This window comes from Haliotis asinina, chromosome 9 (genome assembly GCF_037392515.1).
Source record: "Haliotis asinina isolate JCU_RB_2024 chromosome 9, JCU_Hal_asi_v2, whole genome shotgun sequence".
Taxonomy (NCBI): Eukaryota; Metazoa; Mollusca; class Gastropoda; order Lepetellida; family Haliotidae; genus Haliotis; species Haliotis asinina.
The window spans coordinates 19,594,965-19,621,154 of NC_090288.1; the positions used below are offsets into that span (position 1 = coordinate 19,594,965).

General features: G+C 37.9%; 1 protein-coding gene across 1 annotated transcript in view; it reads right to left on the reverse strand.

Moving 5' to 3' along the window:
- Nucleotides 1-4,764: 4,764 nt before the first annotated feature.
- LOC137295550 (CXXC-type zinc finger protein 1-like) overlaps nucleotides 4,765-26,190 on the reverse strand; it is a 51,389-nt gene continuing 29,963 nt past the window's right edge. The window contains exons 9-15 of the mRNA XM_067826938.1: nucleotides 21,624-21,743; nucleotides 20,254-20,426; nucleotides 19,316-19,523; nucleotides 12,840-12,947; nucleotides 11,422-11,565; nucleotides 7,348-7,500; nucleotides 4,765-5,731 (exon numbers count right to left, since the gene is read on the reverse strand). Coding sequence (XP_067683039.1) covers nucleotides 5,579-5,731; nucleotides 7,348-7,500; nucleotides 11,422-11,565; nucleotides 12,840-12,947; nucleotides 19,316-19,523; nucleotides 20,254-20,426; nucleotides 21,624-21,743 — 1,059 coding nt within the window. The 3' untranslated portion in view covers nucleotides 4,765-5,578. The remainder of the gene's footprint in view (nucleotides 5,732-7,347; nucleotides 7,501-11,421; nucleotides 11,566-12,839; nucleotides 12,948-19,315; nucleotides 19,524-20,253; nucleotides 20,427-21,623; nucleotides 21,744-26,190) is intronic.

The following is a 26,190-nucleotide window of genomic DNA, read 5'->3' on the forward strand; positions in this document are numbered from 1 at the left end:
AACCATGAGGTTTTGCTGCGCTTTACTGCAGTGACATTATTTCCATTAGAATGCCAGACTGTTTCCTTAACTGTTTCCTGAAATTGCAGTTTGTTATTGTAAAAATTGGTAATTCTTGTATTGTAGCTTCATTGTTACTGAAGTCTTGAACGTTATTTGCACTGAAATTAAATCTAAAATCTAGAATAGCGGCTTTGGAGCAAATATGAAAACTTTATAAACCTGACTGAAACATATATACATCTGTCAGTGAGATGGCATGTAACTCACTCATGTCTGAATACTCACCTTGTGCAAGTAGGAGTGATAGGCACATCTAAAATTAGTATTCCCCACCCAGTGATAAATGTTGAATTAAATGATGTTTGTTTTGAGCATTTGTTTATGCATTGAATTGGCCATATATCTGTTTCATGATAGTTCTAACTTGTAATTTTAAATTTAGAAACAAGGTGGTAGAGGCGGTATCTGATCAGCTGTTTTATGTGCAACCATATCTATTTGCTTCAGAATAATAACTAACAAAACCATTAATTTATTTGAAGGAAATTTTAATCAGATCTTCCTTGCCTTATGTTGAATTGTAAAACTTCCTTTGCGTGACCACTTAGCACTGAGGTGCTTTCGGTTATTTTGTCTCCCTGTTCCAGGTTCAAGGACTAGGATTAAGTTATGTAAGTTGTCTGGTTTCTTCTTTGTCTTTTCCAGCAGCACTCTTCATCGTAAGCGTGTGGTTGAACTTTGCTTGGGATCTGTCATTAAGTCCTATACAAATCATATACTCCCTTTCTTAACCAGGTTTAACATTATGGAGCAACCATTTGCAAAATGGGGTCAGAAAGTGGGAAGGAGGGGCGCTTGTTAACTTTCAGTTGAGCATTAAAAATAATACCTATAAACTCAATTAATTTTCTCCAATGTAAACATGTGCACAGTTGCTGTATATCTAACTAAGCATATTTTGAGTCACTTCCATATAATATAGTCTTCTGAATACAAGGTAAAAGCTAAACAAACATCGTCATGAATTCAAATTTCACTTCCTGATTGAGAACTGTCATTATGAAAAAAAAAGTAAAAAATCCAAAATAACTGTTCTGACATAATTCGTTAAAATACTGAAGATTCAGTAAAATATGGGTTTGATCATATCTGAAAACCTCCTACCACCATGAATAACAAATAGCTGCTCGCATACAGAAGTGAGCCATAACCACACTGCCTTCATTCTGTTCACTGCCTTTCCAGGAGAGCGAGTTACTCATGTTTGTATTGTTATGTCACTATTAGCCGACAAAGGTTTTCATGGTATATTTAGGGCTTCTTGCCGCTAGGCAGAAGACCTATTGGAATTGTTAATGTTTTCATTATTTGGTTTATTCCGCCGTATTTTGTTCCACGATTTCAAAGAGCACCAGTGGGCAGATTCGCTTGTAAAAAATTAACAGTGCAGAAGTTGTTTCTGTAAAAATCTCAAGGTTCTAGGACCCATAGCAAAGGGCAGATCATTCAATTATTTGAAATTAATAATATTTCAGTACAAATCTGTGTGCATTTATTGTCAGACAGCTCCAATTCATCAGTAGTTACAATAATCTCAAGCTGACTAAAGTTAGTCAGAATGTGTTAGAGAATGTGCATATAATAATAAATCTATACTTGACTCAATATAAGCCATAATTCTTGTTCCATACATAGAGTATAACATAGTTCCATGTTCAGTAATAATTACTTTTAGGACCCTGGACGTCATCGTTACCTGCAGGTGTGGTGGACTGTATCCTGAACTGGGACCAATTTCTCAAAATAAAAATAACGCTACAGCAGTCATAAATCTATGTTAAAGCATTGTAGTGAAGATCACTTTAGTACTTCGATCACTTTGTGAAATTGGGTCCAATACTATAACGGACTGCCTGGAGGATTCTAACTGAATTGACCAAAAGGAAAGATTATAGAAAATTTATAAAAAGCCTACACTAACTCTAACCCTTAACCATCAACCTTACCCTCAAAACAATCCCCATAAGTATAATACACTTCAAGCGGAGGTTCAGGGTGAAACAAGTACCGAAATGCATGTAATGCCTATTCAGTCCATACTTTACGAAACATTTAAAGATTTTAATGGGCTTGTGTGCATCATATCCTTTTCTACCATCTTCTCCTTTACTTGATGCAATACTAAGCACAATATAACACATAATATTTTGCTCAAGCGGGTGCACGTTACAAATATTTGTTTGCAAACACAGTAGGTTTATCCCAAACTCTTTAAGAAGGGGTGACAGTACATATACAGTGTAGAACATAATACAGTAGAACACGGATATAATGAACTCCAAGGGACCAAGGGATTTAGTTCGCAATATCTGTTGTTACATATTTTTATTCTTGTACATTGACATTAAAATTCTGATTTCATTGTTCAAATACATTATCCAGAACATGTTTAACAATCACAACAATTTCAACAATATAACACTTAACTGCGATTAACATAGTCCATAGTCCACAATTTTGCTCTGCACGCCACGTCCTGCCGATTTCATTTTGTTGACTGCTGCACATACATCTGCTAGAGAGTCAAAAGTAGAATTGTTTGCCTGCCATAGCGACAAGAGCGAACTGAAGATCTGTGTATCAGTCAAGCTTTTAAACACGATGTGTTTCTTTTGTTAATTAATTAATGACTATCAAACAATGTTGATTCACCGCCAACGAGGTTAAACAATGTTGATTCACTGAGTGAGTTCGCTACTCACGTCGTTAATTGGGCTTGGGGTCAGGAAATCAGTTTGCTATAACCATTAATTCGCTACTCACGAGTTCGTTATTCACGTATAATTTTAATGATATTATAAAGGGACCATTGACGGGACTTTTAAATTTGTTCGCTATATCCGTTTGTTCGCTATATCCGTGTTCGCTATATCCATGTTCTACTGAAAATCAATACCCTTGCAAAAGATGTCACAGGTTTAAAAGACTTTTGGTTGTCTCACTTTGCAATATCCTCTCACAGTATATGTCAGCGCTATATTCTTGAATAAAAACCTGTCTGTGATGTATCCCAGTCTAAGTAAACTTCGTCTCAGTGTATTTCGTTACACTATACCACCGAGTCTAACAAAACCAGGTAACCTTTGAGCAATCAATGACAGTCCAATCAAATGCAAGATGGTTAAATGGATTTAACCAATCAGACAACAGCTACTATTTAGGGACTTTCAAAATATTCAGGTCACCGACACTGATCTCTCCACAAACAAAAATCAACATTTAACACAGTTATTTGACCTGCAGTATATACTCTTTGGGGTTTCTGTTGACATGGTTACCATTAGCTAATATTTCCGCAAGATAACATCCTTGAATATTGTCAAAAACACTATTTCAGCGACTGTTTATTCACCGTTGTCATGGCAGTACGTACGCCGTGTGCATCACCCGGAAGCGATCGTATGCCAAATAGCATTCGGAATTGTTCGGGTACTAAACTTTTCGAGATAAAAAGTTCATACTGGATGTGTGAATGTGCACATTCGCAATTTGGTAAGCTGTGTTCTGATTGGTCAATCTCAAAGGTCACCTGACGCGACATCCCATAAGGTTTTGTTAGACTCAGTGGTGGAGTGTAACGAAAAGTACTGAGGATAAGTTTACTTAGACTGTGATGTATCCTCATGTTTAAAGTGTTAGCTCATCATGCCAAAAGCATGGTTTGATTTCTCAAATAGGTACTGAAGTCAGTTTCGCTCAAAAGCAGAAAGATGAATTGCAATGTAACTCGAAAACTTTTAAGCATAATATACTCATAATCAAAACATCATACTAACTCTGTAAGGTTTTAGCAGAATGTTTGTCCTAACAGTAAAAAAAGTTGTTTAACAAACTATCATTAAAATATTGACAAAGTTCAGTTTATTACAAGGGAGGAGTGCAAAGAAAGGCATAGCCAGGTATTCAAGAGGGATGTGCACAAATGCTGAGAAAGTTATTTATTCATTTACCTGTGCTGTGCTGTCTCCATGCTTTCTCGCACACCTGGCTGTCCCTTTCTCTGCATTTCTCCCTTGTTCTGATTATGATCAGTGTTTCATTGAGTATGCTATGTTTATTAGTTTTCAAGCTAGACTGCAATTCAGACTGAAAGTAAACATTCTGTAAATATACCCTTTTTCTTATTTTGCTAAAGTATTGACAGTTAAAAGGTAGCGATACTCATCCCGTTATGTGTTCACTCTTATGACCGAGGATGCCATCATCTGCAGATGTCGTGGGCTGTATGCTGACCAAAGCTTTATGCTAAATTCATTTTAGTTGTTATACTATTTATTGCCGATTAACAGGAATTTCTGGAGGAAAATGTGGTATTTGGGTAACGGGTAAAGCATGAGAATGGTGAAAGAAGACAATGAAAACTACAATCAGCAGTTAGCAAAATAGTCCTGTTATTACACTGTCACCTACACCCCCCACCTCTACAGAGCTGAATACTTTAGTTTACTTCAATTTTACTTGTGCTTTAAATGAGTATAATAAGTATAGTATTATGACTGTGTGTACATACTGTAACAACTGACGCTTGTTTTAAGACATGATTGCAGTAATCTGTGATCAGTTGAGAACGTCCATTACAACTGTTTTAACAACAGTATCAACTAGACCAACCATCAGAAATCCATACATTCCACAGTATGAAAAGCTGCATACTGATGTTTTGACACTCATTTTGAAATAGAAAAACACAACTAAAATGAATTAAATTATCATATTTAATCAATTTCACATTTCAGTCAACATAGTATGAAGTAAGAGATCAATCCATATTTTTCTGTTCAATACAAAAATGCACTTCCTTCATGGTTTGCTATTCTTAGATCTGTGAATCAATTCAACCTTTTCACAGTTCTACAGTTACTCATGCTGTTGGAATATTAAGTGTGAGTGAGTTCATTTTTATGCTGCACTTAGTAATATTCCAACTATATGGCAAGCATGAACCGGACATCGAGTAATCAACAGCATGAGAATAGATCTATGCAAAACAGTAATAAATCACACCACCACAAATAAGATAGTATAATGATTGATCAACAAGATGTGTAGAAACAGATGTACGCCAAGCAGTAACATGTAGGTTGTGGTTGTTTCTATGGCATGTTGACAAGTTAGTTAGTTTTCCAGACATACATTCAGTTGATCTCCCAGACCCAGAATATGAAAAAGAGAGAGTCCAATTCAAGACCTGAAAAAGCCGAGCAAGACTTGAACACGTAATCTTTCAAAGATTTGCGCAGAAGGAAACTGACATTTATGAAATTACTTATGTGAGAGGGTCAAGGTCATGTGAGGTCAAGGTCTATACACTGGTGTAACTGTGGGAAACCTTCATTGGTGTGAGTGGTCGAGGTAAAAAAAAAACGGTATTATTATGGGAAGTTTCCACTGATGTGAGAGGGTCAATGTCAATAGAGTTGTATAACATTGGGAAGTTTTCACTGATGTGAGGGGGTCAAGGTCAGTGGAGTTGTATAACTATGGAAAGTCTTCATTGGTGTGAGAGGGTCAAGGTCTATAGAGTTGCATAACTATGGGAAGTCTTCATTGGTGTGAGAGGGTCATGGTCTATGGACTGGTGTAACATCAGTCCAAGCACACCCATCCTGTTGGACATTGCCATGCGGATATTACGCTCTTGCTCAAACAGCTCATCAAGGCGAAGCCACTGAAACATGAAATTAATCTCTACTGAATGACTTCCCATGACAGAACAGTGCCAGGTTCCAGGTACTCTAGCTCACAAGGCTATTTAAACAGGTTACAATCACTCTTCAATAATCACTGACAGAAACAAACTTGTCTCATCTTTCCTGGCTGGTCCTGCAGTTTCTGAGGGGAATTGTGTTTACAGTGGGACAAACCTCATTTTGAAAGGATGATAATTAGACTTTTGAATATTGTTACCATGTGCGAAGACAAGATTCAGTACCATTAACCAGACTAGGTGTCATCAGTGGTGGTTGAAGTGTTAAGGTCAAGATAAAAATTTCAAATATAGCACAAAAAGAGAAAAAATATGTTGCTTCCCACTGCCAGCTATGCATATGTCAAATATCATTACATAAAGAAGAAAAATGGCAGAGTAATCACCATACATACAAAAAATGCATTCAGCAATATTCAGGCAATATGATGCCAGTCAGCAAACAGTCTGGACCAGACAATCAAGTGATTGGTTTGGTTTGTTGTTTAATGCCACAGTGACACTCAGAAATGTTGCACATCAAGTGATTGATATCTTGAGCATACGTCTATGCAGTTAGGATATGGTGACATCTGACAACCATGACAGCTAGTCTGACCACCTGTTTCCATTAGTCATGATAAGTATGGTTTATAGGGAGCACGAATGTACATAATGGACACAGAAAAGCAAACCTGTTTCAGGAGAGCCCCACAATAATACATGAACAAAGAAAGCACTGCATCAATGGGTGCTATTTCACCCATCTATTGTAACCACTATCCATTGATTGATTTATTCCAGGCTCTGAACTAGTTATCTATACAGGCAGTACACTACACCATTTTAATACTTTACTGGACCCTAATATCGCCTGCAAGATCCCATAAAATTGAATTCTGCTGGTTCCATGGACCCCCACAACTCAAGGTAAAACCCTGCATTACCTGTTGAAAAACAATTCTACCCTTTGAGTAAACAGCCTTGGCGGAAACAAGAATATAAAGGTGAATGGTCAGTGGTGAAATTGTCTCTGAGAGAGTAATGTTAATGTTAGTGGTTGTCCAGGCTCACAAAGAAATGCCTAAGTTGAACATGGATACTCTAGTGAACTCAGAATACTGACTCCAAGGCATCAGGCAGGGAGACAAGTACCAACTTAAATGTTTTTTTGGTACAACATTGCTGCAAATCAAACTTCCATCTTTGAACTAAAATATCACTTACCTGCGTTCTAACTTCCTGGTATATACTCTGTTCACTTTAGGCTATCACTATCCTGTCAACTGTAGCAGTCAAAGGTACTCAAAGCATTGATTTAAAAGATCACATTGTCTTGGTTAAATTTGTCTGACAGAATCGATCCATATTTACAGGATCAATCACTACATTACCAGGTCAATATCTGATTATGTATGGGCAGCTATCATATTGCTGGTGAAGTAAAATATTGCAGGGCATGAAACTTGTGTCCTCTTCAACTTGGTACTAATGCTGAAACATCTCAGGTCTAATTTCTGCTTACATACAACAAATATTTCTATTATTATCTTTTAAGTCTTCAGCACTATGTAAGACTTTATTCGCATATTTCTAACCTGTCTGAGTCTGTTCATGTCAATCTCTGCTCGCCGTAGTTTCTCCCAACAGTAATGTTTGAGACATTTCCTCTTCGGTGCTCGGCAGTACTCTCCTGTCTCTTCAAATACATTGGTAACGAGTGCACAACCACATACATCATCTGCAGCAATCTGGATAAAAAGTTACATTTCAGCAACAACAATGGTTTCCAGCTGGGACATATTTTGGTTCAGAACAGAATGATCAAACAAAATTTGAATCTACATGACCATGCAGTTAATTTCTTTTATTCCTGGAATACAGAAGACATGAAGTGGAATACTGTGCTGTAGAGGGTCTATAGTTTCATCAGGCAAAAGTGCAAAGTGTCTTTTCTTTAAGCTTCCATCTGTAAAAAACAAGCATGAGGAGGAGGAGCAAAACTTTAACAGAGGGATGTCAGCATGGAGAAAATGGAACCAAATAAGATATGCCATAATATACAGCAATTCAAGTTGATGTTTTGATACAAGACCAAAAGATTAAATGTTTGAAGGGCATTTACAAGTGGAAAGCATACGAAAAGCCAGATTTATGGAAGTCAAATTCTTTATTGTGGATAACATGTTTCGGAGCGTATGCTTCCTCCTTCTTCAGTTACCCAAAATAAAGAAATTGACATCCATATATTTGGCTTTTCTTAAGACGATAAGAGTTCATGCACTATGAGAAATGCCAACTGCTTATATCCCTCTATTGATTATTGAGGATGATATTACTACAACTGTTTAAACTGCACTATTCAAATGACCAACCATCACTTGGCAATCCCATCAGCACACACAATTTGTTTAAACAGAAAACAAAAATGATTTCAGCCCCAGCCCAACTGTCTGGTATACAGACATTTTGACAATGGTAATCAATCTGCACCTGGCACACATAACACAAGAACAACAGCAAATATTTTGTTGTTATTAGATAAATATCTACTTTATTTGGAAATGTTAGAACAGCATTAAATACCAGCTTGTGTACCCAGGTTTCTCTGTGGTGACATTAGATGGATCGTTTTTAAATGCTCCTTGTACCTATTTTACTCTCTGCTATCAAAACTACTTAACTATCCATGAATAAACATGATTGCCAATAATGTGTGTACGATCACTGATGGAAAATTCAATGATTCCATTATTGGTACTGTCTAATAATGCCATGGCAAACACTAGTTGTCTGCCTTGATGATGCTAGGTTGCAAGAAGACCAATCTGCTCTCTAAAGTGGCTATGATCTGGAAAGATCTATGTTTGGAGCCAACTACCTAATTACGTAGTCTAACTGCCAGGTGCTGGACAAAGGAACTGGGCAGCTGTCCATGCATATTAAGTTTATTCACATTATCCATAAGGTTTAAACTTGATAATCTCTGGCCTTGCTTGAGATGCCAGCCTTAAAATGAAATCTATGGAGAACCTACTTGTCACATAATCATCTTCTTTTCTCTGGTACTCATGACGCAAGATAGCAGAATTTTGATCCAATTGTTACAGTTCATAAACATGCCCATCTGCCCCCATGGGAAGGTTTATAAGTTGCCTTGCATATGTAGTACATGTGTTTGTAATGGTACTGTGTACAAGAAATATTTTTTCATGTCTTGATGACACGTCAGACACCCACCAGAAGGCTGACAAGAAAGACAGCCAAATAGCAACCAGCTGCAGCCAAAAGTCAACAAGTGTCATCAGAAGATGACATAATCCCATGGCCCCCATATATTTGAAAAAACATATCATCTGACAGCTAATTGATGCTTTTTTACGCTAAGTTCGAATCGTTTCCATGAATATCATGAAAAAATATAAATGGCGTATATCAGTAAAAGCACATGGCACCACTTTGTGGTCTGCCTCATATGTCTGCCAAGATCTGTTGAAAGATATCAAATGGTTTTTAAGCTGAGTCCAAATCAGTTCCATGGAAACCAGGAAAATAAACAAGAGTCACCATAAGACGACATATCCCCCCGGCCCCCACATTTGAAAGGACAAATCATCTGACAGTTACTCACTGTTTTTTCAGACTAAGTTTGAATTGTTAACGTGGAATTCATGAAAATTATAAATGCCATATATCTGTAACCAGCTAAGTCACAATTTCAAGATCTGTCTCATATATCTGCCAAGATCTGTTGAAAGACATGAAATGGTTTTTGAGTTGTGCTCTGGGAACGAAGCCCACCCCTCCATTTTGAGACTAAGTCCGAAACAATTCATGGAAACCAAGAAAATAATAAATCACAAAAGCCTTTAAAAACCAAAAGGCACCACTTTGGGGTCTGTCATGCATATCTAGAAAGTTTTACCGACAGATATTAAGAAGTTTGTGAGTTCTGCTGTGTAAACAAAACACACCTCTCACTTTTCAGACTAGGTCCAAAACATTTCCATGGAAACCCAGAAAATAATAAATCACAAGATCCTATACATAGCAAAAGGCACCACTTCAGGTTTTGACTGATATATCTACAAAGTTTTGCAGAAAAATCTTGCATGGCTTTTGAATTCTGATCTGGAAATGAAACACACCTCTCACTTTTCAAACTAGGTCCAAAACATTTCCATGGAAACCGAGAAAATAATAAATCACAAGATCCTGTGCATAACAAAAGGCACCACTATAGGTTCTGATTGATATATCTACCAAGGTTTACAGAAAAATATTGAACAGTTTTTGAGTTGTGCTCCGGAAACGAAGCCCACCCCACCCCACCATAAGACTTAAGGTACTGTCAAAGCTGGACCACATCCCGCAAACTGTTGATGGTTCATAATTGCTACCATCTTCCTTTCTGAGGGAAAAAACAAGAGTCATCAAAAGATGACATATCCCCCCGGCCCCCACATATTTGAAAGGACAAATCATCCGACAGTTACTTATTGTGTTTTTAGACCAAGTCAGAATTGTTTCCATGGAATTCATGAAAAATATAAATGCCATATATCTGTAATCAGAAAAAGTCACCATTTCAAGATCTGTCTCATATATCTGCCAAGATCTTTTGAAAGATATGACATAGTTTTCAAGCTGTGCTCCGGGAAACGAAGTCAGCAACATGTTCATGGAACTGAGAAAATATTACATCAAAAAAAAGGAAATAGCAAAAGGCACCTCTTTGGGGTCTGCCACACATATCTACCAAGTTTTACTGACAGATATTAAGAAGTTTTTGAGTTCTGCTCCGGAAATGAAACACACCTCTCACTTTTGAGACTAAGTAGAAAATGCTTCTATGGAAACCGAGAAACTAAGATATCACAAAAACCTGTAACTAGCAAAAGGCACCATTGCAGCTTCTGATTGGTATATCTACCAAGCTTAGCAGCAAAATATTGAACAGATTTTGAGTTATGCTCTGGAAACGAAGCACGTCCCTTCATTTTGAGACTAAGTCCGAAACATTTGCATGGAAACTGAGAAAATAATACATCAGAAAAGCCTGTTAATACCAAAAGGCACCACTTTAGGGCCTGCCACACATATCTACCAAGTTTTGCAGAAAAATATTGAACGGTTTTTGAGTTCTGCTCTGGAAACGAAACCTGCCCCATCACTAGACTAACACCAAAATGTTCCATGGAAAAACAAAAAAAAATAAAAATGCCGAACTCTGTAAATTGCAAAAGGCACAACTATCGGTTGAGATTATCATATCTATCAAGTTTGGTCTAAAAATATTGAACGGTTTCTGAGTTATGCTCCGAAAACAAAATGATTATGGATGGACAGACGGACAGGCGAGGCGTCGACTATATCCCCCTGCATTACATGACGGGGGGATAAAAAAATATAAATGCCAAAAATCTGTAAATAGCAGAAGGCACAACCATAGGCTGAGATTACTATATCTATCAAGTTTGGTCTAAAAATATTGCATGGTTTCTGAGTTATGCTGCAGAAACAAAATGATTACTTACAGACGGACGGACGAGTGGACAGACAGACAAGGTGTCGACTATAAAAATGGCTTCTCAGTAGCATGTCAAGATAACTGTGGCAACTAAGTAACATGACTCAACATACCACAGCTTTTAACTAACGTGTGGACTTACCTTGGCTTCTTTTGTGTGTTCTGGACAGAGGACCTTTAATCGCTTGCAGTATGTTTTCTGTTGTGCATTGTAGTAGTCACAAAACATGGAACTGCCCTCAATTCTGGTCTTGTAGATTGAACCAAAGGAGGTTTGAGCCTCAAACTGTAATCAGACAGAACAACTGATGTAATACAGCTAGTTTACTACAACTGAGACAAAAATAAATACTAAAGAACATTGCCAGAGATAACTGACTGGTAAACTTGTAAAACATTCATTCCATCCCAACCTCCTTCCCCTATACTGCAATACCAAATTGTAACAATTACTTATCATGGTACATTTATGACGTACAGTTATACCAACAAATATCTATTTGTTCAATTTTAACCCATTCTGCACTGCAGGTAAGACTCCAGCCATATACCCTAAATTTTAATGGTGGTTAATGAAGAAATACATATTGTGTCTAGTCAGGTAAAATGGGTGTTGGTGGCTGGGGTTTGGGCAGAAGTCTTTTTCATAAAGAGTCATCACAAGTTGACATGTCCCCCCGGCCCCTAAATATTTGAAAGGACAAATCATCCTACAGTTACTTGATGTTTTCTTAGATTAAGTCTGAATCGTTTCCATGACAGTCATGAAAAATATAAATGCCAAATATCTGTAAACAGCAAAATGCACCACTTCAACATCTGTCTCATCTATCTGCCATGATCTGTTGAAAGATATCAAATGGTTTTCCAGTTCTGCTCCCTCCATTTTGAGACTAAGTCAGAATTGTTTCAATGGAAACCAAGAAGATTTGAAATCACAAAAACCTGTAAATACCAAAAGGCACCACTTCAGGTTCTGACTGATATATCTACCAAGTTTTGCAGAATAATATTGAATGGTTTTTGAGTTCTGCCCCGGAAACAAAACACACCTCTCACTTTTGAGAGTAAGTCTGAAACGTTTCCATGGAAACCTAGAAAATAAATCACAAAATCCTGTAAATAGCAAAAGGCACCACACTGGGGTCTGCCACACATAGTGAAATGTGTCCTGTTGATGAATAATCCATGCTGAAATGTTATTTTAAGTTTATCAAAGTATGCATACCACATCATGATTATATATACACAAAATGTAACTTCTTGAGTTAACTATTGATGTGTGTAGGTCATTGAAACATGCGAACCCATCAACCAGCCACAATTGTAATTTGAACCATTATGCCTTGTTTTGTGTTGGCCCAACCAGAAACAAACACCTTGTAATTTGTAAATATGTTGATAACTTTTAGTGCAAATACTTATTTGAAGAAATGTGTACAAAGGATGAGCAACAAAGGCATACTAGCGTTTCAGTCATGGCGTTAACCATGAACATTAACTTGCTTGTATCATTCAAAACAGGCTGCTGATTATGCTGGCTATGTCATTAATTATTACCTTAGCAAAGCACCTTTCCATGTGTTTGAGTGCACCCCTCTGGTTGATCTCTCCACCACAAGTGACACAGTATATGGTGAACTCTGTGTCATCCTCAGCTTCTGTACCCTGTACAAAGACAGACATTATCATATGTGTACAGCACCCTCAAACAACAGAGTACCAAGACTTATTAGCAGTGTACATGATGGTGTTTCAAAGTAACAGGATATTGGGTCCTGTAAGTTTCAGATGCTTGTCTGACCCACTGAAAATTCACAGGACCCACAGAATAAAGTTAAACAAACATTTCAGATTTAACATTTCTTATAGCTGGCATTGAAATGATTAACATTATATGATAACAAACATAAGATTTCTAAATGGCAAACAAGTGTCACATGCCACATATAACAACTTCACACAAAGACATTGTGAAACATTCAGTCAGACACTGGGGCTGGTGGGTTGGTGATTTCTACCTGACCACTGGCAAATCTGCCAGATTTTTCAGAGTGTCAGACGCTTTTCGTGAACACTGAATTAGCATACCTATTCCACAAAATCTTCAAATATAACTAAATGTCTGTCAATGGCTGAAATATTTCTGAGAGAACCCTTCTCTGGCAACAATGGAGTGAGTAAGTTCAGTTTTATGCCGCACTCAGTATTATTCCAGCTATCTGTTACCGTCTGTACCAGATAATCCAGTCAGCATCAGCATTGATCTGTGCAACTGGGAACCAATGATATGTGTCAACCAAGTGAGCAAGCCTGACCACCTGATCCTGTTGGTCGCTTCTTATGACAAGCATAGTCACCTTTAGTGGCAAGCATGGGTTGGTGAAGACTTATTCTACCCCAGATCTTCAAAGGTCATCAACATCAGTGAGGTTATCTTTCTGCGTACAAACATTCAAACAGTTTTCTCTATGTCAACATAAGAAGAAAACGTGGATAATATATCACTTGTAAATCATTTTTGAGTAGACAAGCATTGTCACTAAGGTGACATAATCCCCTGCCACAAATTATCAAATCAAACTGAACAAGAGCCATCAGAAGATGACTACTGCTTGAAAGGACTAATCATCTGACAGTTACGTCATGTTTTCTTAGACTAAGTTTGAATCGTTTCTTCAACATCTGTCTCATATATCTGCCAAGATCTGTCGAAAGATATCAAATTGTTTTCGAGTTCTGCTCTGGAAACTAATCCTATCCATTCTTTTTGAGACTAAGTCTGAAACATTTCTATGGAAACTGAGAAAATAATAAATCACAAAAAAACTGAAAATACCAAAAGGCACCACTTTGGGGTCTGCAACACATATCTGCCAAGTTTTACGGACAGATATTAAGAAGTTTTTGAGTTCTGCTCCAAAAACGAAACACACCTCTCACTTTTCAGACTCTGTCCAAAACGCTTCCATGGAAACTGAGAAAATAATAAATCACAAGATCCTGTACACAGCAAAAGGCACCACTTTAGGTTCTGACTGATATATCTACGACGTTTTGCAGTAAAATTATTGAACAGTTTTTGAGTTCTGCCCCGGAAATGAAGCCCATCCCTCCATTTTGAGACTATGTCCAAAACACTTCCATGGAAACCGAGAAAATAATAAATCACAAGATCCTGTAAATAGCAAAAGGCACCACTTTAGGTTTTGACTGATATATCTACGACGTTTTGCAGAAAAATATTGAACGGTTTTTGAGTTCTGCTTCGGAAATGAAGCCCATCCCTCCATTTTGAGACTACGTCCAAAACACTTCCATGGAAACTGAGAAAATAATAAATCACAAGATCCTGTACACAGCAAAAGGCACCACTTTAAGTTCCGATTGATATATCTACAAAGTTCTGCAGAAAAATATTGAACAGTTTTTGAGTTCTGCTCCGGAAACGAAGCCCATCCCTCCATTTTGAGACTACGTCCAAAACGCTTCCATGGAAACTGAGAAAATAATAAATCACAAGAACCTGTACATAGCAAAAGGCACCACTTTAGGTTCTGACTGATATATCTACCAAGTTTTGCAGAAAAATATTGAATGGTTTTTGAGTTCTTCTTCGGAAACGAAACACACCTCTCACTTTTAAGACTATGTGCAAAACGCTTCCATGGAAACCGAGAAAATAATAAATCACAAAAACCTGTACACAGCAAAAGGCACCACTTTAAGTTCCGATTGATATATCTACAAAGTTCTGCAGAAAAATATTGAAGAGTTTTTGAGTTCTGCTCCGGAAACGAAGCCCATCCCTCCATTTTGAGACTACGTCCAAAACGCTTCCATGGAAACTGAGAAAATAATAAATCACAAGAACCTGTACATAGCAAAAGGCACCACTTTAGGTTCTGACTGATATATCTACCAAGTTTTGCAGAAAAATATTGAATGGTTTTTGAGTTCTTCTTCGGAAACGAAACACACCTCTCACTTTTAAGACTATGTGCAAAACGCTTCCATGGAAACCGAGAAAATAATAAATCACAAAAACCTGTACACAGCAAAAGGCACCACTTTAAGTTCCGATTGATATATCTACAAAGTTCTGCAGAAAAATATTGAAGAGTTTTTGAGTTCTGCTCCGGAAACGAAGCCCATCCCTCCATTTTGAGACTACGTCCAAAACGCTTCCATGGAAACTGAGAAAATAATAAATCACAAGAACCTGTACATAGCAAAAGGCACCACTTTAGGTTCTGACTGATATATCTACCAAGTTTTGCAGAAAAATATTGAATGGTTTTTGAGTTCTTCTTCGGAAACGAAACACACCTCTCACTTTTAAGACTATGTGCAAAACGCTTCCATGGAAACCGAGAAAATAATAAATCACAAAAACCTGTACATAGCAAAAGGCACCACTTTAGGTTCTGATTGATATATCTACCAAGTTTTGCAGAAAAATATGGAACGGTTTTATAAATGCCAAAAATCTGTAAATAGCAGAAGGCACAACCATAGGCTGAGATTACTATATCTATCAAGTTTGGTCTAAAAATATTGAATGGTTTCTGAGTTATGCTGCAGAAACAAAATGATTACAGACGGACGGATGGATGAACGGGGGACAGACGAGGCGTCGACTATATTCCCTGCATTACATGCCGGGGGGATAAAAACCGTCAGAGTTGGTGTGACCTTGAAAATGAGGTCAAGGTCAACAAATTCAACTGGTGTCTGTGTAATCCCCTCATGCAGGATGTCAGCAAATTTGAGGACATTGGGAAAAACAGTTCATCAGATATTGCATTAACAAGAAACGGGACAAATGTACTGATGCACAAACAGATGCTGCTGAATACATAGTCCCCCATTCCACATTTGAAATATGAAGACATTGGGTACAACAGTTCATCGGGTAACACATTAACAAGAGTTTGAAGAGTGGTCAAAGAGTCGTGGTGACTTTTAGAATAAGGTCAAAGTCACCCAAATCGACTGCTGTCTGCGTAATCCCCCAATGTAGGCAGTCAGCAAATTTGAAGACATTGGGAACAACAGTTCATGAGATATTGTGTTAACAAGAAATGGGACGTATGTATGTACGAACGGATGGACAGATGCTGCTGAATACATGGTCTCCCGTTCTGCATTGCGGCAGGGGAGAAAATTAAGAGAAGTCTTGAAGTATGAAAAAATCCAGTGAACCATTTTTATGGTACCTTACTGACAAGCTCAACATGCAGTTTAACATGTTGAAATGTTGTTGAAGGCCACTAAAGTCAAATAGGCCGTTTACTTTCTCTTTCTCATGCAACCAAAAAGTCAAACAAAATTTAAACACAATTATCACTTATTCATGACATAAAATATACATTGCTGCTTGTCAAAACACAGAGAAACAAAATTATAAGCGTACAATTTTGATTCAAAAGCGAAATATTTTGTACTTGGGCTTACTTCTCTTGAAACAAAGCCCTCGGGAGACCGAACCCAGTCTGAGCGGTTGGGTGTGTGCTCAAGTGAACTACGGCTTTGATCATATGCTGAGGGCTCATTGTGTGTACAGAAAGATGATCTGTTTGATGAGCATTTTAGAAGTATGGCAAGTCACAAGAAAGTAAGATTCTTTATGGATAACAACTTCATTTATCGTACTTGATGCGTCGTTTCAGTATGGATTCATATACCGCTGTCAAACAAAAACATTTACACTAGAAGAAGTTGATATCCATAAAGAATGTACATAGAGATGTTGGGTTTTGTAAATACATGTTCTCTGAATTTTCGATCGATCCAATCAAAAATCATCTCAGATGGTGAACTACTGCGTGGCTGGAAACTGGCATTCGTCCAAGTACAAAGCAGGTCTTTAAACTGACAAGAGTTTGCACCAGTTTCCATCAGATCCAGTCATCCAAGAAAAATGAATGTAGTTTGTTTTACAACCCACAGACATAAAAACATGCCATGTGTACAAGTATCACACCTGCCTAATTACATAATGTGGAGACAGGACTCGGGTGCACGGGTGCACGGGTGCACGGGTGCATGTGTTTATGGCGTATAGCCTGATGTGTTAAGTTCAAATTGCATGGGGTCAATGACTGAAGCTGTGTATTGCATATTGTCTTCAGCAGACATATAGGTGTCAATAAACCAGACACTGAGCTTTCTCTGAGACAAAGGCTGCTTACCACAATCAACATTCTTATGTAACAAGTAGATCATTTACTTGTTTGTTTACACAACCAAGATTAGACTACTGTTCACGACCTCACACTCCAGGCATGCATCCTGTTTCAAGCTCCGTGCATGCGTTATGGGTGCAGCACAGCACAGCTCTTGAAAGCACTTTTTCCCCCAGCGCTGGGGGAAATTTAGAGAATCGTTTGAACACAGATTTTGCAGGGGTTTTTTTCATCATTTTTTTTTCCAACTTGAAAAAATTGCCATTGGCAAATTGATGATTTGTTTCTGTAAGTGCATACTGAAAGGTATCGGAATCTGCAAAGTTGTGTTTTATGTTGCATGTGACCTGTAAGAGAATTTAGTGAACGGTTCTTGAGGTATCTTGCTGACATGCTTATCTTGGCTTGCAGGCCAACATACTGACAGTCTAAGTACACTCTTCTTCTGACTCTAACAAACCCTAGTTGAGGTTGTATCGGGGATCAGAACACAGCTTATGAAATCACATAAGTGAACATTCACACATGCCCATTTTTCACTTTTACCTCACAAAGGTTTGTAGCTGAATGATTCCAAATGCTATTTTCTGTAAGAATGCTTCCAGGAGACGCACACTACAAGACAGTCAACAGTGAGTGAACAGTTGCTGAAAATAGTGTTTCTTATGAAAATTCAAGGCCAGCAAGTGGAAATATTAGCTAATGATAAATTTGTCATCAGAAAGTCCTAAGCGTAACTACTTCAGGTCAGATATCTGTGTTTTATAGGGACTTTCGTTTGTTAAAGGATCAGTGTCAGTAACTAGGGAATTTTTTAAGTCCCACCAAATCCTAAACAGTAGCCATTGTCTGATTGGTCATACCCGTTTGGCCATCTCACGTTTGATTGGACGGTCATATGTTGCACAAAGGTTACCTGAGGTGACCTCCTAAAAGGGTTTGTTAGAGTCAGTGTAGGTTACTTAGACTGACATATTGAAATGTTCAAAGTATCACTGTGACCTTGAAAAATAAGTGAAGGACACCAGATCAACTGGGCCCTGTGTATTCCCATAATGAAACTTGGTGTCAATTATGAAGAAAATTCATTGAATTTTACATGCGATATCTCACTAACAAGGATAAATGTCACTAAACCTGACTGGGAACTTTCTTCTACTGTGATGAACACTTGTAGGTACCAGATATGAAAAAAAACTAATCAATGGTTCCTAAGATATTCCAATTCGTACATATGGACATACAGGCAGAGAATTATACTATATCCCCCGACTTGCATTAAATGTGCCATAGTCCAACTTACATCGCTGACATAACACGTATGGGGATAGAAAGAGTAACATCATATTAAGATGCTGCCAACAAAATATAGACTATTAAGTCAAAGTGCACAGTCATATTGTCAATAGCTTGAGTGGCATTCGAGAATCTGATGTGTAAATATGAGTATCTAATGGTAGTGTGCTTTATGTGTGCTGGTAATTATCCGCCAAACTGTTTGAACGTGTTCTAGAATCTATACTTTACAGAGAAAGTGAAATTCAAAATTCCACATTCTAAAGAGCATTGTGTATTCTGGACGAGTGTTTAAATGATGGCTTAAAAGATTAGCAGGTAACCATGAATGACATTAGAGGCAGCAGTTTTGTTAAGGACAGCGAAAACCCCTTCACCAGGCTGGACTAAAACTGCAACTATCTGTTGACAACAGGTTTTGAGACAGGGAGTTCATGTCATACACGCATACTGTCCTCCATGACATTCCTGGAGGTGGAGTGTAGCGACTTGCTCAGAGTGGTGAGGGATAGTGTGATATGTTTACATGATTTATATGATGAGATGACCTACTGTTTGTTCCGGGTCTAAGGTTGAATGTTTGGCTCGTTCAATGATCACATCCAACTCTTGATGCTTCATGTCAAGATCACCCAGTTTCTGCCTGGCATCTAACTGTTGTCTTCGGATTTCTTCAAGAGCTTTTTTGTTGTTTTCTTCTGCCACACATGGACTACTCTGCCACTGCTGGATGCGACTTGGCAAAATTTCATAGATTCGACTAAAAACACAAAATCAAAACATTTTCCTCATGTCAGTTGATATCAGTTCTGGTGATGGTCCCTCCTAGAAGGTGCTAATTCCAGTAAATAACATTTAAAATTTTTTTTCAGATTGACTCAAAACTATGTATGCATCTTATCAGATTTTTAAACTGCCACAAATCTGCTGAACACCTACTTTACAAAAGTTATAATGGTTAAAAAACCTTATCTTGCCTAACACGTAAATGTCGTCTTCTGATTGGCTGAGCATTCTTCTACTAGTTTCAAGGTATAACATTGAATGAGTAACAATGAGTAACATTATCTACGTACCCCCCTGCAAATGCCACACTCATTTGGTACTTAATGGTAGAAAATCTTCATCTTGAATAACATGAAATCATGTATGGAATGATGTATTGTTGTACAGATAGCATTGACATTTTGTGGATGCAAATCAATGAAAGGGAGATAATCTAAATCTGTTTTTCTTGTCAGCAAAATCTTGCCATTGAGATTTGTTCCCATGCTTCAAATAATTCAAAATTAACAGAGGTGTTTGGTAAGATAAATATGTTGTTCACTGGTCCCTGGGGGTCCATGGGTTGACATAAACATCGAGTATACATCAACCACTGTCCCTTTGTGACCAGTGAACAACTTAAATTGTGAAAAACATTTGATATCTGAGAAGAAACTCAACAAGCTATAAGTCTAAAGTATTCTGTGCTAAGATTCACTGCTGACCTTTTGGCAAGCTTCAGGCCACAATCATCAGAGCAGTATTTTGAGTTGGATCTGGCTGCCTCTGTACATCCTGGCCCATAACACTGCCTTGCCTCTTCTTCTTCTGTGTCCACAAAGTCGTCAACATCTGTGTGTCGGCGTTTCAAGGAAGATACAGATTTCTCTTTCAGTTTCTGTCAGAAAATGGATGTGATGTAATGCAAGTGCTGTCTAATTTGTTTGTTTTGCTATAAGATTACAGAAAGCAATGAGTGAGTGAGTGAGTGAGTTTAGCTTTACGCCGCACTCAGCAATATTACAGCAATATGGCGGCGGTCTGTAAATAATCAAGTCTGGACCAGACAATCCAGTGATCAACAACATGAGCATCTATCTGTGCAATTGGGAACCAATGACATGCGTCAACCAAGTCAGCGAGCCTGACCATGTGATCCCGTTAGTCGCCTCTTACGACAAGCATAGTCGCCTTTTATGGCAAGCTTGGGTTGCTGAAGGCCTATTCTACCCCGTGACCTTCACAGGTAACAAAAAGCAATCAGAATAAAGCAGAATGAGGGTATTCTCTGCTGTTGGTCACATGGCATTAACACAAGCACAAGTTTAGTAAGAATTTGCTGTTCGAGAATTCATTCATGAACGTTTGCAGTTTTAGCCCAAGATCTGACATCCAAGCAAAAAAATTCTAGTGAAGGCCTAGACAACATGGAATTGTACGGAAAGGGTGGAACAGGGGTCAAGAGGTAGGCAGGGTGTGTTGTAAGTTTAGATCCTGATGCCATTGGGCACGCTGATTCCCTTCTGTAATCTACAAGCTACTGGGAGGTAGGACATGAACAAACACAGAACAGATATCCTCTAGGCATGAGTTGTTGGAAGCATCATTGTCAGGATAATGTGAATCACCTTGAGGCATAAATGGAGGCTTAGGCATAAAACTAAGCATTACAAAACAAATGTAGGGAGTAAAAATGAGATGGATGGACATAAAGTGTACAACATAAAATCACTTCATTGTACTAACTCTGTGTTTGTGTGAAGAATGATGGTAAATGAATATGTGCAAACAACAAAATAAACAAGAATATTCTGAAAAGGGGGTTTATAGTGTTACACTCCGACTTCTCACTGAACAAACACAAAAATTTCATTCCAGGGTTTATTCAATACCAATAAATATCAGTGAGAAGAGCTTACACAGACCTGAAGAACCCCAGCAACTTTGTTCCTTGAATGATGTCATGGGGCACTGTCTGTCAATGTACCTTCCAAAAACATCTGAGATATTACATCACATTGTATGGTAACATACTGAAAAATGTGGAGATTTATTTTGAAGATAGGTCACCATTATTTTGACATGTTTCACTTACCACTCCCTTTTTTGATGGTGAATGTTTGTGTTTATCTTTCTTCTTCTCCTTCCGCTTGTCCTTCTTTACTTTCTTGCGCGGGGAGCCAGTATCCGATGAACTTGATCGCCTCTCCCGGGCCTAAGAGAAGCACAAAATGTCTGAGCTACAAGAAAATACATGAATGCAGCCAAAGATAATTTTCACTCAGGTACTTACCTAGGAAATACCAGGTACTTACTCAGGAAATATGACATTAACTGTAATATTGCTATTCCTTGGTGAAACAACTTCTGAGATAGTCAGAGAGTATTGCAAAACCCTTGCAATAGTTATTTTCTCCTTGAACTGTCTCGTTTGGAGCTACTTCCCAAATGAATGTATAGTTTATCATGAAACACAGACAAGTTGAAATTGTTTCAGTCTCTGTTAATAACTGATAAGTAAACAGTTTATGGTCTAAACCATAAACTCAATGAAGCTGCAAGTCTGCACCCAAACATTCTGTATTTTGCTCCAAACTATCATTAGTTTTAATTATACCATTGACTAATAGAGATTACTAAACGAGTATCTGTCAGATACCATTTATCTTACGAGTTGGTTCAAAACGTATCTAACAAGCGAAAGTGAGTTAGATATGTTTTGAAACAACTCGTTGTAAGATAAATGGTATCTGACAGACACGAGTAGAGTAACCTGTTTCTTACCTAAAATCTTACTACTTTGGATCAACTCGATGTATACTTCAGCCTTTCTCTGACTGTTTTGGCACACTGATACATAAAACAACGTCATGAAAGAGTGATGTCACTGGGCAGACCACTAACTCCACATACATTTGTAACCTTCCACAAATAAGTATCAGTCATACTTGTGCATTTTCAGGCAACATTGATTATGCAAACAAGAAAAAATCAAACAACTTTCATTCAACACTTAAAGACCATGACTTTGCAACTGTAAGTGGTTCTATCTCCAGTGAAATTACATTTCAACATGTGGTAGGTTACGCTCATTTAATTTGTACACAATTGACATCGGGGGATAGTTTTGATTTCTTCGCAAAAAGGGGACTTGCACTTCCGTAAAAGTTAACGTTGAATGTCCCACCATACACAGGAGCTGATAATATTGAGGAAAGTTTGTCATTCAACGAAACCTTTGTGCTGGACTGTGACATTGCAGAGGTTGTGTTCACATTTGAAGGGAAACTACTCTTCGTTGAAACAGACTGCTTGCTTTCCCGGGACTTGACATTACCACTAAGGATGTCACTGATGTTTTGCTGTTGTGAGCTTGAAATTTGACTGTAGTTATTTACACTTTGTAGGTTGTGGTAACCTGATACCTGCATAATACGAGTTGGGGTAATATTTTCATTGGAGAGTTTTTGGACAAGGAATTTTCTAGCTGAATGGTTGGTGAAGTGTCGATTTTTTAAACCAGCATTTTTGGTCATTCTTTTCATTATTGAGTTCAGTTTATTATTAATACCAACGGGTTGTCGTTTAAACCATGGGAATTTGCAAGATGGTTCCTTGGTGTTAGTGACAATGTAGAACGGAGTATCTGGACTGGAGTACCCTGCAGGACGGAGGCTCGAGTACAGCTTGTATATGGATACTGGAGAACGCTCACCATAAGTCGCCCATGCTTTGGGCTGAATTTTACGGATACCTAAAGGATTATCCCCTTGGCATGTTTTCGACTGCTCTCTCTGTGAATTCAAGATATTCTCTAACGTCAGAGTCAGTTTTAAGTGCAACATAACCCCATCTCATGTCATAGGTGTGGTTTGACACTACGGATTCCAAAATGAGTGGTGTTGTTCCACCACACAGTGTTCAAAATGGATTTGGGATCATGAAGACCAAGTTGTTTTGTTTCATACAGCTTGTTGATTTCACTGAGCGATTCAGCATGGTGAGGTAGGTTACCCATTCCCTCACTTCTTAGAATTTTTTTTATTTAGTTTTGATGACAGTGTTCAGCTTTTCGAATTCACGATCATTGATGAGTGATGAACAGTAGTGTTTTGACTTAAGGTACCTGTCAAAGCTGGACCACATCCCGCAAACTGTTGATGGTTCATAATTGCTACCATCTTCCTTTCTGAGGGAAATAACAAGTCATCAGAAGATGACATATCAACCCGGCCCCCACATATTTGAAAGGACAAATCATCTGACAGTTACTTATTGTGTTTTTAGACCAAGTCAGAATTGTTTCCATGGAATTCATGAAAAATATAAATGCCATATATCTGTAATCAGAAAAAGTCACCATTTCAAGATTTGTCTCGTATATCTGCCAAGATCTTTTGAAAAATATGAAATGGTTTTCGAGTTGTGCTCTGGAAACGAAGTCAGCAACGTGTTATAAGAGAAAAAGAGAAAATAATACATCATAAAATCCTGTAAATAGCAAAAGGCACCACTTTGGGGTCTGCCTCACATACCTACCAAGTAACACTGACAGATATTAAGAAGTTTTTGAGTTCTGCTCCAGAAATGGAACACACCTCTCACTTTTGAGAGTAAGTCCGAAACGTTTCCATGGAAATCGAGAAAAAAATAAATCACAAAAACCTGTTAGTAGCAAAGGGCACCACATTAGGTTCCGATGTGATATGTGTGGCAGACCCCATAGTGGTGCCTTTTGCTCTCTACAGGTTTTTGTGCCTTATTATTTTCTTGGTTTCCATGGAAATGTTTCAGACTTCGTCTCAAAATAGAGGGATGGGCTTCGTTTCCGGAGCAGAACTCAAAAACCATTCAATGTTTTTCTGCAAAACTTGGTAGATATATCAATCAGAACCTACAGTGGTGCATCTCTCACTTTTCAGATTACGTCTGAAACATTTCCATGGAAACCGGGAAAATAATAAATCACAAAAACCTGTACATAGCAAAAGGCACCACTTTAGGTTCTGATTGATATATCTACCAGGATTTGCAGAAAAATATGGAACGGTTTTTGAGTTCTGCTCCGGAAACGACGCCCACCCCACCATAAGACTAACACCAAAATGTTCCATGGAAAAACAAACAAAATATAAATGCCAAAAATCTGTAAGTAGCAAAAGGCACAACCATCGGCTGAGATTACTATATCTATCAAGTTTGGTCTAAAAATATTGAACAGTTTCTGAGTTATGCTCCGGAAACAAAATGATTACGGACGGACAGATGAGGCATCAACTATATCCCCCCGCATTACATGCCGGGGGGATAAAAAATGTACACAAAATGTCACACAAAATGGCAACAGCTATACAGATGTTGGTTGAATGGACTTGATAAAACACATGTCACCATTTGCAATCATGAATCCATGTTGTACATTTGTTTTTAGTTGTGTGTTTCTGTTCCGATTGTCATAAATGAATTTGTCAATTTGCGAATGATCATATGGTTGTTCAGGGTTTGGGGGTCGATCCTTATTGTTACAAGCACCAGGTTCATCGGAGAAAAAAATATTCCTCCATCAGATCATCAATTAAGTCAGTAGGTAAATCGATCTCCCCAGATACTGGCACTGACGTTACCGTTTCAGGCATTTTCGCAAGACGATACCGTGAAACCTGTCGCATCTCTCCTGCATAAGTTCTAATGTTGTACAGTTTGTATGTTCCAAGGGGATCCACAATGGAGACAACACACCCTTTGTCTTTACCATCAATCTCAGATGTTGCTCATTGTGATACCAGTCATCTCACATGGGTTTCTCACCCACGGGTGTGTAAGAAATTATTATCACTAACTTAACAACTGCAATCCATCGGTGCATCATTACAGTGCTATCATATAAAAAACAGCTGGGTTAAGCACAAGGTTCAGAGTTTTTCAGCATCATTTGCAAACGTGCAGAGAGAAACTTTATTTTATTTTGTTGTTTCCTTCGGGAAATATATAGAGGATACTAAACGACCTTCTGTGTAATACCATTTTTATTAAACGAGTTAATGATTTGGTATCAAATGAACTTTTGCTCATTTGATATGAAATCTTTAACAATTTTAATGAAAATGGTATTTCACGGAAGTGAGTTTAGTATTCTGTTTATTACTCACCAACATAAATTGACAGAAACTGAGGTTGCCTATAGTGCCTATAGTATGAGGACACTCAGCTTTCAAGTCAAGCAAGGTCTGGTAAAATCGCGACATCAACATTAGCATTGTGACGTCACAACTTTGAACCATTTTGACATCATACGTCAGGCGGTATTACACTAGTGTAATATTGAAGTGAAAATATTACACTGCAGAATTTCAACAGGCAAGTAGTAAGTAATTATGGTGTAGACATTCCTTCTGGATTATGGTTGCCTTATTCCTCTGGTTTCCACGGACACATACAGAAATGAAAATGCAAATGACAAGAGTCATCAGAAGATGACATATCCCCCCTGCCCCCACATATTTGAAAGGACGAATCATCTGACAGTTTCTTGATGTTTTCTTAGAGTAGGTTTGAATCGTTTCCATGGAAGTCATGAAAAATATAAATGCCATATATCTGTAAACAGCAAAAGGCACCACTTCAACATCTGTCTCATATATCTGCCAAGATCTGTGGAAAAA